Here is a 19,895-nt window from a genome sequence, read left to right on the forward strand (position 1 = left end):
CGATTTGCATATGGCTGGGTTCAAACTGGAATGGCATGGTGAGCAAAAAAACGACGGATTTAAGCCCAGATCTCTGTACTGGGGTGAATGTATGACATTGTTCTGCATTCTGTCCATCAACTATTGTTTTTGCATTTGGCACAACATATAAAAGCAGGAGATGCCCCAGGAAATAAAAAAAAAAATATGGGGACTATGGCGAGAATACAATGATCCTAGAGGCAACAACAATATTCTGTAAAAGGTCAAAAGTCCATACAAAACTAATGACCGGGTGCTGTGCGACGTCAGGTGTTTTTTCTCTATTTTTGTTTATTAAAAAATAAAATTAAAAAAAAAGAAGAAGAATTGGTCTAAGAAGCACCATACATACCCCTTTGTTGTTCAGTCTTGAATCCAGGGTCGGACTGGAAATAATAATCTGTCCTGGCACTCCAACGCCACACTGAAGCAGGCAAGCAAATTGAACAGGCATACCAGACTCGCCCCTCTCCAAAATGGTATGTAAATCGGGTGGAGGAATATCCCCATTCAAACACCTTCAGGTGCATTTTTAATGTAGGTCAAGGACCAGACAAACAGGACACCGACTATTTCCTTCTTTGGTTGCCAGCTGTTGGAACAACAGTTTCCTGTAGCCACAATGGCATCTCACAAATGGTACACCTGAAAGGAAACAGGTGTTCCTCACAAAGGAACTGCCAAAAGGAAGAAAAATCCTTACCGCATAGAAAAACCTCTCTCATGGTGAAAAATGGCAGAAGGCAGGAGCTGAAATATAGCACAGGGCTGTAACAATGTATTTTATAGCACAATGTTCAAATAGTCTTCCTAAAAGAGCCATAGCATTTACTGGTGTTTCAGAAGCAGAGGTCATGAAATATGCTAATACTTGACTGTGCCCCAGATGACCACGAAGCAATATTTGAATTATCTATGTGCCTCTAAAGAAATTATGTGCCAAATACAAAAACCCAGAGGCTTACCCGACTAACAAAAATCTGGCACAGGGCAGTTCCGGATGCCCAGGCAGTTATTCTCATTGCTAGGGCTGGAACAAGTAATTCTATGATTCGTGTAACAGACATTGTGAGGTTATGTACAGGACCACTGTATGGCCGGTAGGCATATATCCTTGGTATGTAAAGCATCACTGCAAGGAAATCATCTAGACTACCCTGGTAAGTACAGAACTATTGTCATGTTTCAATCCACTTCTCGCATATATACTGTAATATAAAAAAAAAAGACACCTCGCTTAAATCCATTGACTCACCTTCGTATCCTACGCCAAGGACACACAACTCATCCTCTCCGAAGGTGTGACCAACACCAAGACAAACTTCCACAACTGAATGGCAGACATCACCAACCGGATGAAGGACAACTACCTGAAGCTAAACACGGACAAGACAGAGCTACTGATTTTCTGAACCAAAAGCTCCCCATAGGACACATCCCGGTGACCCTCATTAATTGGACATATTGCTACTCCCCCCCAATCCACCCCCACCCCAGCCTCGTTAGGGACCTAGGCAACATTCTGAACAACAACTTAACCAGAACGACTCAGCAAAGCTCAAGGCGCGCAATCACCCAGGCCCGCCTCTTCAGCTAACTGTACTATGGCAAAACTCTCTACGCAGGGGGTCGCAACTCACTTCCTCGGACTACAGACCATACAGAAAGCTGTGGCAGACTCATCCTGGATCTCCCTAGATGATCCCACATCACCCTCTACCACAGGGAACTCCACTGGCTCCCTGTACAGAAAAGATGCGGGTTTAAGCTCCTAGCACATGCATACAAGGCCCTACACTATTGTGGACCCACCTACTTAAACCACGGCCCTAACTTCCATCAGCCCACCAGACACATATGCTCAGCGTCCCATTCTTTAACTCTCATCACCCACATCCGACGTAGCGGATGCGTAGGTCGCTCCTTCTCCTACCTAGCAGTGAAGTCATTGAAAGAGCGACCCTTTCATCTATGGACTTCCCCATCGCTTCCAGAGTTCTGAAAGTTCCTGAAGACTTGGCTATTCGGCTAATGAACTGAACCCTGCCAGGGCCTGGATACGCGCATGAATGAAAAGTATCGCTCTACAAATCTAATTGATTTATGAATTGAATATTTGCCTCATTAAGTAAAGGCACTAATTCACTTAGTTCGAGAAACCCCAACATCTCATTTTCACTATAGTGACAATGCGCAGCTCTCTTCCAACTAACTTGCATCTATCAATCTTAAAGAGGTAACATACCATCATAATTACCCACAATCTTAAAATGAACCCTTTAAAAACTGCATTCTGGATTATATACCAGCTTCACTGCTTTGTTCCTATTCAATCTCGGCAAGATTTCCTAACACTTATAAAGTCTGTAATCACCATTTCCACAAGATCACTAGGCTTCACTCCTAATAAAATACTCAATCTTTATTTCTGAGACTAATTTCAAAATAGTTGTTCATTTCCCAGTCCTATGAGAATGGGCTATGTCAATACATTGCTCAGAGGAGTACACCAGATGCGCCCTGCTCCCAGCAGGTATCTAGAGCTAATTACTAAAACTACATAACTCCTGTGTTCATCATCTTAAATGGTTACCCACTGAAACTGAAAGTTCTTTAAGCTGGCATGTACTGTCCATTAAACTCTGCATTGCAGGGCTCAAAATTACTCTGCACAAAACAAACCCTGACTCTCCAAGAAGACATGCACTCTCAAATGTACTTTGTTGAGCTTCTTTTAGAAAAAAAGAATTTAAGAGAAAAAATACACTTTCTCTCTTCTTCATAAAAAGTTCTTCCTATGGAACTACAATTAAGGAAATTAGGATATGAAACTATCCATAAGGACCTATGCGGATAAGTACCAAAATAGAAAGGTAATTCTCCACTGTCACCTCTTGAAGTAACTTACTCCATACCATGCAAAGCCGAACTGCATTATATCTAAAATCGGATTGTTATATGTATATTGTATTGGTCAGTCTTTTATTGTTACATCTTGTTTCCACTTTTATGTTGCTTTTACTTAATATTATTCTTTAGAGTCAGATATTTGTACTCCACATAAAACATAGTAGTAAATAGGTTTTCTTTAAATGTTATCATCTTGATTTACTTTCTTCTACAAGTGTTTTCCTTGCAACATCTGGTTCTCAATCTGTAGCACTATAACATGTTTATCTCGTTGTTCTTTTGTTAAGTGCTCTGACACCTACCGGGCAGAGTACATGATATATAGTAAATGAATAGACCAGAAGTCATTACCAGCCTGTAATACATTCCAACTCCGGACCACATACACAGACTTGGGATCTGCTGGGGCTGTCTACCTGGAACAATGAATGGCCTGAGTGCCAGCTGCTTATTACACTACTGGAGATAAGTGCAGAACCCAGGGCTTCCTTCTTCCTCTGTTGTACTTCTATTTTCTCTTCTGCCGAAAGTGATCTCAGGCTTTATCCTCTTGCCTTCTACTCTGGTAACCCAAAGATGAAACCAAACGACATGTGCATGAAAATACTTTGTGTCACTGTCTTACAGGCTGCTTGTTTTTCCAGCCTGGAAGTGAAAGCTACCTATGATAGAGTATAGCTTTCAGATAAGGGCATGCACAGAAAGCTGAACCAGGTGAAGGCACGGTTAGGCCGATAAGTGGAGAACAGAGACTTTTATTGCTGGGTTATGGATCGTCCATCCCTGAAAGTAGCATATTAGCCTGCTGTCCTCCATGGAAAGGATTCAGTGCTTGTAGGGCAAGATGAACATGGTCCAGCTTGGGAAGTGGGTATACTGGAGATGTGGACGGCAAATGTGAAGGCAAATTCCAAGAGGAAAACTAAATCAAATTTGGAGGATAGAACAACAGGAAACTATTTAGTACACAGGACACCTTTATGTACTTTACCTTATGGTGTTCTATTAGCTGAAACTGCTGCCAGGTGAGCAATCAAGTTAGCAATCTTATGGAGAACCCATCCTGCAAAATGTGTAGGACCCTCAAAAGGTTGAACAAGAAGCTTGGGCCCTTTGGTTTACTTCATGGCTCAAATGAGTCCCAATAGTAGCTACATTTGGCTGATGGCAGCTTGACATCTAGACTGATAGAGGTGGTTGGGGACATGTCTAAGGAGGCAGTGCAGAAGGCTAAGTCTTAAAACTGAGAGTTGTAATATGTGAGCATCTATGTGGGAGGAAGAGGTCAGATGTATGAGGACGGGGAGTCTAGAGGAAGGATTCTATATTGTGGCTCCAACAGAAAACAAAAAGGCAGATACCAGGACATCATGAGTTTGGAGACCTACCATAACCTACAGCTCCTCCCATCTCATCCTGGTCACAAGGCAGCTAATCAAGGATATTGGAGAAAAAGTAAAACAGGAGGTTTCCAGCCCTGAATGGCTAGCAGGTCTACATTTAATACTTCTGCAATCCTGACATATTACACAAATTGCCTCACAGCAGATTGTGATTGTGCTCCAGTTGTGTTATTCTCAGCAGCACTTTGCCACAGACAGTTGCGATGCTCCGTCTTTAATATGGACAGCATCAGCACACATATGATCCAGTGCGACATAATGGAGCATTTGCTCATTTTCACAGGAATGTGAGCCCATGCAAATGAGGGAACACTTTGCCATTGGGCCCACAGTGCGTTATATATGCAGGTGCAATGGTAAAGAAGCTATCATTAAACAATGTGGTTGGGTGCCACAGAGAAGTATCATGCAGTCACTGAGCACCCTAAATACATACACTGGAACGAGGGAAAAGGACTCCTAGGTATCCTCCAGGTATTCTACTACAGGCGGGAGCAGTCACTAACTGCACCTACCTTTGTTGATTTATTAAACTGAGGACATTTCTCTGCCTGCAGGCAAGGCAGACCAGGGGACTTCTCACAGTTGGCCCGCCTTTGACTAAATGCACAGTTCAGAGTGCAGGAACAGGTTTGCCCAGCCTTTTAAAAAGTGCATTGATTTTAATAGAATACACTGTCCCATTTTCAAGCTGGCATACACTCAAAGATGCAGCACAAGATCAGACAGTGCGCCCTATCTGTAATATCACCTCTGGTGGCCTGTTTGAGAAAACCTCATACTACTGAACAGATGAAGACTGGGGGAAGTACAGCACACAACCTTCAGCCTAAACATTGTCCTCGCCTGGAAGGCAGGAGGCTTTGAGGGAGAGAAAGCAAGCTTCTGGCCAATGGGCAGATCAAAAAACTATAACCCTCAGAAACCATAAACAATTGTCACTCCAGGTAATGTACAAAGTACATTGTTAACACGTATAGCTCAACCACAACCACATTGTTCTCTATCAAGAAAATGAAGACTTTTAGTTCCGGTTCCACCGCCAAGAGGTCGCTTTCAGTTGGACGATCAGCCTTCTCCTTTCCAGTCGCACAGCATGACTTGAGATTTGGTGTACTCTCTTCTTATTAGATCATGGACAACTAAAGGAGTTTGTCACCAGCAGTGTCATGGAGAAGGGGAGGGCGAGATATAAGATTTCAATTTCCCAGGCATACAGAGACCAGTGTTGCAGAATGTTTTGAATCAGGGGGCCTCAGATGCAGCCTCGCCCATGTAACCATGAAGACTATCCTTGCTCGTGGAACTCCTTGGTGACTGAGAATTATTATGAAATGGTCTTATACATAGCTTTTTCAAATGTGAAATATTCATAAGTACTGATAATGTTTTCAGTACTGATCTATAAAGGCTGATTAATACTACTCAAAGTGGGAGGAGAACTGCTATGATGTCACTGCACTGACAAAAGAAATAACACCCACAAATTGACCACCGAAACACAGAAACTGAAACACTTCAGAGGTTAAAACTTTACAGTGGGCAGCTTTCAAGGAGCGGAAATCAAAGCGTAACAGCTCGTTATAAAGTACTACCAAGGACATATTTGCAGTAGGTTTGGTCTGTGGCTCTATATCCAAATGATGTTGGATTAAGAACAGGAGGTATACATCAGGGCCATGATGAATGTATGTTTGAAAGCAGTTTACCTGAAGATAACATGAATCAAACATCCATGCATTTTGTGGAAGAAGGGGTGGCAGGAAGGAAAATGGATTTTACATGGCATACAGACTGGAAATTAGAAGTAATGCATTCATAACTTGGTGGGGGACCTCACAAAAACACAAAATTGCTTAATAAAAAGGCACTTGCTACTCAGACTGCATTCAAATCATTATATGCAGAATGAAAGTAGACACGGATGCAAGAGAAGACCAGATACATTTAAGTTTGCAGCAGTGCAAGCAGGTCTTCAGAACAGTTTAATTCTATACCTTTAAGAAACTGGAAATCAAGCAATGCCTGTTGAACAGGAAACAGAAGATCAAGTAAAAAAGGTAATAATGGAACATAATTAAACTCAAAGTACTAGCTTGAAAGATTACTTTGAGTGGTAAATAAAAGAAAGATACGACAATCAGGACACCAATGTATACACAACGTTAGCAAATCTTTTAGGATACTTTTCAAAACTTGTCAAAATCAATTTTCAAAGGCAAATTGATGAAGAACACATACCTGCCAATTCCTTAATGACCTCCTCCCTGTCCAAATGTCCATTGTTTCGTGCCTTGTATACTATCTGAAATGTTCCTTTATTGGGCGCCTTGAACCAGGGCTGGAAAAATGTCTCTGCATGTTTCTTCATGTCTTCTAGGAAGGCCTTGCAGGTGCCAGAGAAAGGGAGCATTCGCAGAATAACTCGACTTTTCTGCTTTTTCGTAGTGTACAAATCTTTTAAAATGTAATGAACCAGCTTTTCGGGTTCTAAAATAGAATTCAAAGAAATGTTATTCAAAGGTTCTCCATATATGAAAAAAAAAACACATTTTGGCCACCAACTATTAGCCTCCCAGAGATTGCATAACAACATCCATGTTTTACTTGCTTATAATATTTTAGTGCATTCATTCTTCCATACTCCAGGTTGCGGGTTCCAGTATGATTAGTAGGTAGGCACAAAGAGTGCATTCTGAATACATTACATTTGTATACTAACCCAGTAAATCATTCACAAAGAAAGGTGAATTATGCAAGGTTTACACATGCACAGTCTGAGGCAATGAGAACAAAGATATAACAAATTGAGCTCCAGCAACATTTCCTAAAAACTTGTAAATTGAAATCATGTTAACTGTTGACCTCCATGAGTTACAGGTTAATTTGTGTGCTTATAAAAAAGAACGCTAAATTAAAATAAGACTTTCTGTAATTCTGCCATGAACAATGCTCTGCTGTCTGTGTCTTAGAAGTACTAGCCCGACACACAGATTTCTATTTGCATCCTAAGGAGACAAACACACAACAACAGCATCGGTCAGCTGTACTGGATCACAGCTTATTGTTTCCTGGAGTCACTAATGTACATCACTGTGCCTCACTGAAGCGGTACAGTCTCACCAGTGCATACACCATCCTAGCCACATTAACATCACTACATCATAGGGACACGAACCCACTTGTGAGTTGCTGTCAATTCACAGATCCACTGCAGTGTATCCTAGAGAGACTAACCAACCAAATTGCATCCTAGGGATTTCCACATACAACAATGCACTACATCGTATGGTGACTAAACCAACACATTGTTTTGCATGATAAGGAAGCACACTGTACATTGTGTTTTGTAATGGTATGTTTGGGAATCGCCATTTTCTCTACCATGCACCAGTAAAGCAGCTGTAGGGAGAAGCCTCTTATTATTGGTTTGTGACCTGTGAAGTGGTACAATGCACCTCCCTCCTTGAAAACTAATGAATCCTTTGCTTGTCCTGATGGCAGTGTTGGTGTTCACATGCACCGTGGTTTGCCAATTTTGTTATGGAGCCATAAGCCATCAATTGATGTGATCCTCTGTGCTACCTTGTATCAACAGCCTGCTTTTGGTGTAAATGACTCAAGGCGGAGTACCATGGTTGGGGATGTGCATGAGTATCTTTAATACCCTCATGCACCTTCATAAATATTAGCAATTCCGTACGAGGTATTCCGGTTTATTGTCCACCTTCTGGAGCAAAGAAAATACATAGCCGGAGCTAATTACTGATCTGCTGTTAATAACTGATATAGTTTACAGAATGTTGTTTTTTCTTTAATGTTGCTTGCTGATAGAGGAATGCTCGCTGAACATTGAAGCTAGAATATGAAAATAGAGAGCAAAAAATACTGAATCCAAGGTATCGAAAGGTAAGTTAAGTATAGATTTTCTATTCCTAAATTCACATATACATACATCTTCAAGGTATGTAGATGTAGAGTTAGGAATAGTAAATCTATACTTCCTCGATATGCACTTACCTTGTCAATATTTTGGCCTTTGACATTTTTCCCACAATTTTCTTGTATCTCAATATTCAGCAGTACAATCGGTGATGGACACAGCTAAATCCACCTGTGTGGCTTAATAAAACAAGGATTGGCAAAACCAATAGGTCTGGTGTTGGCCACCAGCCTGTTAGCAATTTTTTTTGTTTTGTCATGGTTATTGCAAAATGTTGCTGTTTGGGAAGCTACTGGCCCTCATTAAATCTAAAGTACAGGCGAAGCAAATATTGTTTTCCAGTCTCAAAAAAGTACACATTACCATGGTGCACCTGGCTCTGAGTTAACACAGAGCCCCATACACACAGAGCCCCACACACACAGAGCCTCTGAGTTAACTACCTTGTGTGCTGCTTGTGAAAAGGCAGAATTATGTAACTCATAGTAAAGTCAGTCAATAGCTGAAATGGGCTAACATTTCCCCTTGATGCATGCTGGATTGTGTGGAAGAAAAATGTGAACGATATGATCACAGACTAATGGTTACAAGCCTGGAAGAAAAAACCCTAAAAGTAAGTATGTTAAAATGTTAAAAATACTTTTAGTAAAATCTATAGGTCTTGGCTATCAGAGACCTGAAACAAATCCATCTGCCTGACATTCTCTGCTAGCATCGCCTTTGAGAAAGAAGACAAAAAAAAACAGCAAGACAGTAAGGAAGAAAGACAAAAAGGTTAAGGAAGGCAGAGAAACAAGCATTTACAATGCAATGGTCTCTGCATTATTAAAGGCAGAGCTATTGGCATTGCTCATGACATATTTTTTCATAAAAAAAAAAATGGTATTGTCATGTACAATGGCAATAGGTGAGCATTAGAGAGTAGTAGAGAGTATCCGCGAAAACAGAGCCACATACAGAGAGAGAGAGACACACAGAGGCACACACACACACACAGAGCCCCACGCACACACACAGAGCCCCACGCACACACACAGAGCCCCACGCACACTCAGAGCCTCACGCACACTCACAGAGCCTCACGCACACTCACAGAGCCTCACGCACACTCACAGAGCCCCACGCACACACACAGAGCCCCACGCACACACACAGAGCCCCACGCACACACACAGAGCCCCACGCACACACACAGAGCCCCACGCACACACACAGAGCCCCACGCACACACACAGAGCCCCACGCACACACACAGAGCCCCACGCACACACACAGAGCCCCACGCACACACACAGAGCCCCCCACACACACAGAGCCCCACACACACACAGAGCCCCACACACACACAGAGCCCCACACACACACAGAGCCCCACACACACACACAGAGCCCCACACACACACAGAGCCCCACACACACACAGAGCCCCACACACACACAGAGCCCCACACACACACACAGAGCCTCACACACACACAGAGCCTCACACATACACAGAGCCCCCCCCACACACACACAGAGCCCCCCCACACACAGAGCCCGCCACACACAGAGCCCCCCCACACACAGAGCCCCACACACACAGAGCCCCACACACACAGAGCCCCACACACACAGAGCCCCCCCCGCACACACACAGAGCCCCCCCGCACACACACACAGAGCCCCACACACACACACACAGAGCCGCCCCCACACACACAGAGCCCCCCCCACACACACAGAGCCCCCCCCCCACACACACAGCCCCCCCACACACACAGAGCCCCCCACACACACACAGAGCCCCACACACACATAGAGCCCCACACACACATAGAGCCCCACACACACATAGAGCCCCACACACACATAGAGCCCCACACACACAGAGCCCCACACACACAGAGCCCCACACACACATAGAGCCCCACACACACATAGAGCCCCACACACACATAGAGCCCCACACACACATAGAGCCCCACACACACATAGAGCCCCCACACACACAGAGCCCCCACACACACAGAGCCCCCACACACACAGAGCCCCACACACACACAGAGCAAACACACAAAGAGCCCCCCACACACACACAGAGCCCCACACACAGAGAGCCCCCCCAACACAAAGAGCCCCACACACACAAATGAAGGATTAGAAGTAAAGAAATATTTAATAAACTGTGCAGTAGCACACATGGAGGGTGAGTTTTAAAAAAACAAAATCATGAAGCACACATTAAAGGGTCGCATGCAAGACTGTTTCTATGAGGTACAAATAGAGCACTGTGTCAGAAGTCTAGATGCTACTCTTCTGAGCTGGAAGGTGTCTAACTACAGCATGCTCTCAGACAGACTGAGCCAAAAATACATCTCTATATGGGTGGTCTTCAAGTTTTTATATGCTTTGTCAATAGAGGGCAGGGCCGGATTAGCATATTGTGCATTTGTTATCTCATATCAAAGGCAGCTGCTCAACAGTGTGACTGTGTAAAGCCAATGGCATGTTTTATCTGGGCTATGAATACAAACCAACCAAAAGGTGTCAGGTTAGAAGAAAAAATATTTGTTTAAACTAAATATGCTTGTGTTTAGATTGTCCACATCTTTCTTAATAAAATAAATGACCCCTGCTCAACTGGAAGTTAATTTGTATTTAAGGCATCTGACTCTGGCTTCAAAATCTGCCATTACGTTGAGAGACCCACACACAGACACACAGAGAGCCCCCCCCCCCACACACACACACACACACACACACACACACACATAGACTCCCCCACACACAGCGTCCCACACACACAAATGAAGGATTAGAAGCAAAAAAAATATTAAAAAACAGTGCATTGGCACACATAGAGGGTGAGTTAAAAAAAAAAAAAAAAATCAAGAAGCACACATTAAAGGGTCGCATGCAAGACTGTTTCTATGAGGTACAAATAGAGCACTGTGTCAGACAACAAGATGCTACTCTTCTGAGCTGGAAGGTGTCTCTAACTACAGCATGCTCTCAGACAGACTGAGCCAAAAATACATCTCTATATGGGTGGTCTTCAAGTTTTTTTATGCAAAAAGGGAGAGAAGAAAGGTAGTGGTGTCCCTCTACGAGGAATGTCCGCACTATCACAAAAATAAATAAATAAGAACTAATTGTAGGACAACAGTATAGAACTAGTGTGATAATGCTAGCGGAGTGCAACAAAAACCCACGTCACCCACTACCAGGAGTGACTAGATGTTGAGGAAACAGACTCAACATATACATATTCAAAGAACTGGGTCAGGCGTGCACCATCCTGAGTTGTAGTAATAGAAAAATTACCTGATAGTCACAATAATTTTAAGCATACATCATACTATCCAGTCTGAATTTAGAATTACAATAAATTGTTTGAGACAAGAAGAAAAAATCTGTGTCCTTAAAGTTTGGAAATCTTCATTCCATTTATTCTTTAATTCATCACAATGAAAACAGCTGACACGTGTTTCGTTAGTACTGTATAAGTACCATAACTTCCTCAAGGCTGATAAAGATTCTGGAGTAAGACAAGATGAAGAAATAAGGAATATATAGCGTCCCATTCCAATGTGGCCGGGACGTGTGAACGTTCCTAGATCACAGATAATTGTCCATATTTGCACCAAATGTAGAGGCGTCGTCTAATATGTGGTTGCGAGGAGTTAGGTCAATGAGTGATATCAAAAAAAGTCCAACAAGTTTCTAGTAAATAGTAAAAAACATCCACTTGTGTCAGGATGTCAGAAATAGTAAGATGGTCAAAATGAGTAACTGCAGCTCCAAAGTAGCTCCATGTTATGTGATTGATATCAGGGAACTCATGTCAAGGAGATCGTGTCCGGCAGAGAATGTGCCGGACCCGATCTCCTTGACATGAGTTCCCTGATATCGATCAGATAACATGGAGCTGCAGTTACTCATTTTGACCATCTTACTATTTCTCTATATGGGTGGTCTTCAAGTTTTTTTATGCTTTGTCAATAGAGGGCAGGACCGGATTAGCATATTGTGCATTTGTTATCTCATATCAAAGGCAGCTGCTCAACAGTGTGACTGTGTAAAGCCAATGGCATGTTTTATCTGGGCTACGAATACAAACCAACCAAAGGTGTCAGGTTAGAAGAAAAAATATTTGTTTAAACTAAATATGCTTGTGTTTAGCTTTTCACTTCTTTCTTAACCCCTTCCATGCTCATGACGAGCTCAGCTCGTCATGCAGTACACTGGTCGTGTGCGCCTGACGAGCTGAGCTCGTCATGAATAATGGGGAAAATCACTTTTCAGCACAGGAGGGGAAACGTCTTAGCAGTCATGTGGTTAATAAAAATAAATGACCCCTGCTCAACTGGAAGGATAATTTGTGTTTAAGGCATCTGACGCTGGCTTCAAAATCTGCCATTACGTTGATATTAAATAATGGATGCCTATTATCAAAGTAGGCTTGCGAGTCTTAGAAAAATGAGAACTCTTAATATATGGAAGTATATGAACTAAACACAGACCTCAGCACATTCACGAAACTGATAAGACATATAGCCATTCTGGAGGACACCAACAACCAAAAGTGGCATGTAAGGGGCCACAAACAACAGCTCAGTCAACTTAAAAGATTGCTATTTTTTTTTTTATAAATAAGGATCCGATTCTTTATTACGAGACGATGATGAGCTTTACGTTTTTGCCTTGTGGGGTGAAGATGTCGACAACGAAAGTACAGTTAGATCATTTGAATACTCCATTATAAAAATAAGCAGAACTGAGGAGGGGTGGGGGGTGTTGTAACCTAAGGTCTAAATAACATCCCTACAGGCATTTATGCCCCGTGAAATATTATTTCACTAAACCGAATTAACTTTATTTCCTAAAGTTTTCCTATTTGGTGCTCCTTTAGCAGCACTGTTAACGTACAGCTAGATCTTTCTTAAGTAGGCCAGGGGAAAGGGATGATGGATTAATGAACGGACCAGCCCTGCTAGAACATCATTGACACCATGTGACAGAAATCTCAACATTTCCTTACAAAAACGCCCGCCTCTGCTCCCCAGGCCATGTGTTCCGCATGAAGATACCATCAGCGGTTATAAACTTCTTCAGTCAGCAAGCCAGACTACAGTCACCATTTCTGCTGAAAAGGGGGGAAAAAAGTCACCTTTGTCCTGGGTCGCTGGCTCCTACTCTGCGGGCGACGCCTATCTCCGAAGCAGTTTCACATTAAGCCGAGCGGCGGTGCCACATCCCGGCCTGGTCACCCTGCCTGGGCCGGCCTATAATGGCTGCCCTAGGCCTAGAGGCTGCGTGGCTGTTGCAGTGTTTCCATGGCAACCGGGCCCTAATTCAAAAAATGTGTGCTGCGCCGTCTGTATTCGATGTTATGTTACGTTATGTTAAAAGCATTTATTCAGCGCACGGACACCAAACGGTTTCATGGCGCTAGAGACGAAGGGATGTTGATGGACGTATGATTACTCGTAGGCTTGCCGGAACAGATAGGTTTTAAGAAGTGTCCTGAAAGGGAGGTAGCTGGGGCAGAATCTCAGTTCGCTCGGAAATGAATTCCATAGCTTGGGGGCCAGGAAAGAAAAACTGAGGCCACCATGTGTTTTTCGTTTATAAGAGGGGATAACAAGCAGGTTATGGTGAAAAGAGCGAAGGGCCTGAGCGGGGAAATAGCGATGAATTCTGGAGGCAACGAAGGCAGGGCCCTGATCAAGAAGGGCCTTAAAGATTGTACACCCTAATTTGAAAATACAGCGTTTTGCCACCGGGAGCCAATGAAGGCTCCTCAGAAGTGGACAGACATGTTGATGTTTAGGCTGGTGGAAGACAAGCCTAGCAGCCTGATTTTGCACCAACTGCAGACGATGGAGCTTGTAGGCAGGAAGGCCAACATAAAGGGCGTTGGCGTAATCAATGCGAGAGATGATAAAGGCCATGATGACAAGGATAAGGGCCTCCCTGGTTAGGAACCTACAGATTTTGCGAATTCTGCGAAGATGAAAAAAGCAGGAAGAGGTAACAGCATTGATCTGAGGTTTCAGAGATAAGTCTTTGCAAATGATAACGCCAAGACTTTTCACCGAGTCCGCGGGGTGGGGGGGTGGGGGTGGGGGGGGGGGGGGGGGTGGGGGGGGGGGGGTGGGGGGGGGAACCCAAAGGGGAAGGCCAAAAGCTAGTGTTCCAGGGGTTGGCATGCCCTCCGGTTAAAACAAGCTCAGTCTTGTCAGGATTGAGTTTCAACTGGCTATGATACATCCAATCGCTAATGGACAGCATGGTGGATTGGAAGTTAGTGCGGGACGCTGAGGTGGAATCAAGTTTGAAAACCAGCTGAAGGTCGTCCGCGTAGTTAAAAACGGAGACCGGGCTATTACAGAGGGAGGTTATCAAGGGGTGCATGTAGAGATTGAACAAGAGGGGTGATAGCACAGAGCCCTGAGGGACTCCGCAGGTCAAGTTGGAGCGGGATGCCACAAAGGAGGAAAGGTGAACCGCCTGGGAACGATGATGCAGAAAGGATCTGACCCACTTTAGCGCTAGACCATGTACACCAGCATTGTTGACACGGTGAACAGAAGTTCATGATCGACCGTGTTAGAGGCCGCCGATAGATCCAGTAACACCAGAGCCTGGAAGATGTTGTTGTCAGCGCCCTTTCTAAGCTCGTCCATCACCGCCATAATGACAGCCTCGGTGGAATGGGCCGGCCTGAAGCCAGCCTGCTGAGGGTCAAGGAACTGAGATCTGTCAATAAATAAGCTGAGGCAATGAGCGACATGTGCCTCCAAAGATACGGGAGTAACGAGATAGGGCGGAAATTACTTAGAATTAAAGGGTCAGCATTGTTTTTTTTTTTAGAATAGGGACCACTACCGCACATTTGAACGAGTCTGGAACTATGCCAGCTGATAAGGAATTGTTAAGCAAGGCGAGCGGAGGGTCCGGACAAGCAAGAAAAGCCTCCTTAAGAATCTGAGGGGGGCAACAATCGTGAGGCGAGCCAGAGCTAACTTTGTTCAAGAGAGCCTCAAATTCGGTCTTGGAGATCGGAGGGAAGACATCTAGCGAGAATGAGTTCTTGCTAGGCAGAACTGGGATAGCAGAGGAGAAAGGAGTGGGGATGTTATTTTTTATAGTGGCTATTTTACTAATAAAATAGAAATTGAGTGAGTCACATAATTTCTGGGAGGGACTGGATTGACCCGATCGGGCAGCGTGAGTTCGTTAACATTAGAGAAGATGTCTTAAGCCCGAGAGGCTGAGTCCGTGATCTTTTGTGAAAAGTAAACTGTTTTAGCCTGAAAAATTGAATTTTCATATTGTTTTAACAAGGTAACATAGATGGATTTCTCTTCGGGGGTATAAAGATGTGTCCAGCGGCGCTCCGCCTGGCGGAGGGCCAATTTGTCCCTCTTTAATTGTTCGGTGAACCAGTGTTGGGCGTCATGGGGACGTTTAATTTTTATTTTCCTCAAGGGGGCGACCTTGTCACTGGCTACTTTAAACCAAGATTCAAGACTGGAGGCTTGAGCAGAGACAGAGGCTTGATCACTAGGAAGAGAAGCAGCCAAAAAAGAGTGAAATTTTCCAAATTGGCACGTTTCCAGTTACGAGCCACAAGGTTACTCACAGGAGTCGGGGGAGTGGGGGAAGTATGAGCCAAAGTAAAGGAAATAAAAGAATGGTCGGACCAAGGACAAGGGGAAATAAGAGGGGAAGAGATGTCTATGTTCAAAGTCCACACTTGGTCTAAGATGTGCCCCTTGGTGTTAGTGGCTACGTGAACATGCTGAGAGCAGTTCATTCCTCGCCGGAGGTCAGAGAACTCCACTGAGAGACTGCTCTCAAGGGTATCTGAGGGCCAGTAGTTAAAGTCCCCAAGAATGACAATTCTGGCATGATTGATTACAAGTCGGGAAATTAGATCACCAAAAAGCTGGGGGAACAGGGACATATGGTCAGGGGGACGATAAAACAGGGCACAAACAGATTGTGGGGAAATTTTTTTTTTAATAAGGCTGTCTACTCTAGGAAGAGTAACACTTTCCAGGGTCATGAATTTATACTGTTGGTGGATAATAGCTGCCACCCCGCCTCCCGCTTTACCAGAGGGCCGATTGGTCTGTAGTATGTAATACCCAGCAGGAATAGCCGCTAGGATATCAGGGGCAGAGTCATCCGTCAGCCCCGTCTCTGACAGAAGGAGGACGCCGATATGGTTAGCATCCAACAACTGAAAGATTTCAAGTTGGTGCTTCACCATCGAGCGAGTATTGAGGTAGGTGACTATGAGAGTGTCGATGTCAGGTGATTGAGTGCCAGAGAACGGCTGAGGGGGCTTGCTAGGCTGAGCAAATTCACCAGATACATGGGGGCAAGGTGGAGTCCTGCAGGGGACCAATATGCTACAGTCCAAAGCGGCCCTCCGGGCACAAGGACTGAGGGGAACAAGGTGTTGGCACTTATAAAGGTGAGAAGAAGAATAAGTGACCAGTTGGGCAGCATTTCTGGCCCCAGGTCCCGGCCAGGGGCGGACGGGAGCAGACGGGCTTGCCTTCGGCGAGCCCGCTGCACCTCCTACCAAGCGTCATCCTAAATATCCCTCGTGATAGGAGCAACTAGCCCGCTAACCTGCGGAAGTAGAATGTCAGGCAGGAAGTGGTGCAGTGTGTAACGCTCACGAGCAGACCCTCCGCTCAATCGGCACAATGCTGTGGCGGAACGGGGTCAGGAGCGAGAGAATGCCAGGTAAGGAAATAGAAGTAAAAATATATACACAGTTTAAAATGGCGCAATATTGCACAAGGTATACTTGCAAGGTGCTGGACAAAAAGCAAAGCGCTACGCGCACATCATGCGCCCTCAATCGCCACGATCGTCGCGGGAGCGCCTAGACCTACGTCTTAAGTAGTGGAGATATCTGCAGCAACTAGCCCGCTAACCTGCGGAAGTAGAATGTCAGGCAGGAAGTGGTGCAGTGTGTAACGCTCACGAGCAGACCCATCCGCTCAATCGGCACAATGCCGTGGCGGAACGGGGTCAGGAGCAAGAGAATGCCAGGTAAGGAAATAGAAGTAAAAATATATCCAATCCATCGATCTCAGCGTCACTGGAGAGCGCAAGATAGCTGGGAAATAAACTGCGCGCGTATGACACAGCCCTCATCCTGACAGGAGGAGCGGTACAACACCCCCTCCGTACGCTGCGCGAGCCTCTGCAGGAGGCTGATGTGGCATAAAACAATGCGGCATTGCAGCTCTAGTGACCCATAACCTCCTGGCTTGCAGGCTGGTGAGGCAGCTCAGTGGGTCAATGCGCCCACTTAAAAGAGGTCCGCGCAACCGGTATGTGAAAAATTCGAGGCCCAAGGGCTGACTAACTCTTTCATTATTTTTAATGTAGATAAAGCAAGTAAACGCCCGATCAATTTTACTGCTTGAATGTTTGATTTTGGACTTGCCTTAAAAAACTGGGGAAAGTGCGTCTATATTTATGATCGCTATTTATTGGGCGAACATTTTTGTTTTGCTATCTGAAGCCATTTGACAAAAATATATAATTTTACAACAAACACAACCAAACCGAGTAAGGCTACTGCGCTTCAGAGCGCTGTGGAGGCAGGGTCAGAGACGAGGACGAAAAAAACAAACAAATGAGTTAAATAACACCAACCATGTTTCTCCGAGGCGAGGAAGAAATGCCTTAGAGAAAGCACAATCATTTTCTGATTCGGGGGCGTGGTTTTCTTTCTCTCCTCTTCCCATTGGCTGGTAGGTAAAATTCCGGCCAATGGGAAGAGGAGAGAAAGAAAACAAGAAAGAAGCTTAAAAAAACGCCCCCGAATCCGGAAAAGACGTGGCTCGAACCGAGTGACGCCCCTCTCCTCCAATGGCTGGCCTCCGTTTAGGAAGCCAGCAATGTAGAAGAGGGGCGGGTTCAAGGACCCTAACTAAGAAACATTAAAGCCACCTAATTAAGAAACATTAAATCTCAGAGCTCCACCCACACTGCTAAGCAGTGCGACGCAGTCCTCGACCTAAAAAGGAGCAAAAAAAGGGAAGGAAGGAAGGAAGTCAAAAACGAAGAAAGAAGGCAAGAAGGCAAAAAGGAAGGAAAAAAAATTAAAGAAGGCAAGAAACAAATAAAGGAGGCATAAATAAGAAAACTGGAATGAAGGTAAAAAGTTAATACAGCACAAAAAAAGGAAAAAAAAGGAAAAACAAGGACTGAATTAAAGAAAGAAGGCAGAACAAAGAAAGGTGGAAAGAAACTAGGACATAAGGCAAAAAACTATAAAGGAACGAAAAATGAAGAAAGAAAAGAAAGAAGGAAACATTAAAAAAAAGCAGTAAAAGGGAGGGCAAAAAGAAAGTAAAAGTGAAAGAAGGCAAATCGTAAAGAAGAAAAATAGTAAAGAAGTCAAGAAGAAAAAATGTAAAGACAATAGGCATAAAATATTTCACCATAAAAGAACAACCACAAGAATATACAAGCAGATACAAATTTAAAAAGAATAAAAACAATTCATCAAAAATAATACAATATTAGATTAAGAAATGACAAAAAAATCAGGCACAATCCTATCCATGATCTTGCATCTTGAGGAAATTTCTCCTGACCGTCCACATGGAGCTTAAAAAAAGAGAAACAGCAAAGACTATAAAAAAATCTGTGTTATATTGTAGGATTCTACATGCTTCCCTGCAGTGTGTAGTGCCCAGGGTTTTTCACAGCTGAAGCAGCCATCTACGTCTTGCTGTTTGATAGCCAGGACAAAAAAAGAAGACATGGACTTCAGTCTCGTCACACGAATTGCATGCCGGGCACCCTCTTGTACTTCCACCCGACCATTTCCCGGTGAAAGCCCGCAGAGGGAGGCAGCCCTGGCGAAACTGCATGTAGGAAGGTGGCTACCTGACTATGGTTACCCCAGATTTTTTGCCTTGTGTTTAGCTGGTTTTCGACTTAGTTGGCCTGGTTCCCTGCTAATCAGGGCCCCAGGCTATCTGCTCTCTCTGTAAAATGGATTCCATGTACCCTAGGTGCATAACTAGATTGGCTTGGGTCACCTTATCAGCCCCTGTACAGAGCACTATAGGTGCCCAGGGCATAGGTGCATCCAAGGCCTACCAGGGGCTGCAGCATATCTTTTGCCACCCCTGGCTGGCTATCTAAAATTGACACAACTGGCTGATCACTCAGCTGGGGCAAGGTGGTGTAATCACCCCTTGCTTAGATATAGTATGCCTATATCTAAACCTATCTGGACACATATAAACCTGTGAGCCACTCCTATGGCAGGCCTTAACAATCCTGAAGGCAGAGTGCATGGTTTAATGTGAGATGGTGCTCTAGCATGAGCTGAGCCTGTCTGCAGCTGTCGGGACCAATTCCCTTAGCTGTTCCGGGATAATGCCAAACCATATACTATTAAGTGCATTATAATCCTCGCGGTTATGTCAACTTTGGTTTGGCTTTATCAAAACATGTCGTGTAAGGTGTCATACGATTTGGAATACTACCCCCTCGCCAGTCCTGGCGACGGGGGTAGCATTCCACCCCTCTAGAGGGGACAACATGTTACTTTTGCTAAAACGCGGTTGATTTTTAAAAGAGCC

The 19,895-nt window shown here is 44.3% G+C and overlaps 1 protein-coding gene across 1 annotated transcript in view; it reads right to left on the reverse strand.

Annotated features, from left to right (window-relative positions):
- The window catches only part of THUMPD1 (THUMP domain 1 NAT10 acetyltransferase adaptor), an 83,418-nt gene that overhangs the window by 28,172 nt on the left and 35,351 nt on the right, over nt 1-19,895 (reverse strand). The window contains exon 3 of the mRNA XM_086940803.1: nt 6,576-6,824. Coding sequence (XP_086796929.1) covers nt 6,576-6,824 — 249 coding nt within the window. The remainder of the gene's footprint in view (nt 1-6,575; nt 6,825-19,895) is intronic.

The sequence above is a fragment of the Lissotriton vulgaris genome, chromosome 10, assembly GCF_964263255.1.
Source record: "Lissotriton vulgaris chromosome 10, aLisVul1.2, whole genome shotgun sequence".
NCBI lineage: Eukaryota > Metazoa > Chordata > Amphibia > Caudata > Salamandridae > Lissotriton > Lissotriton vulgaris.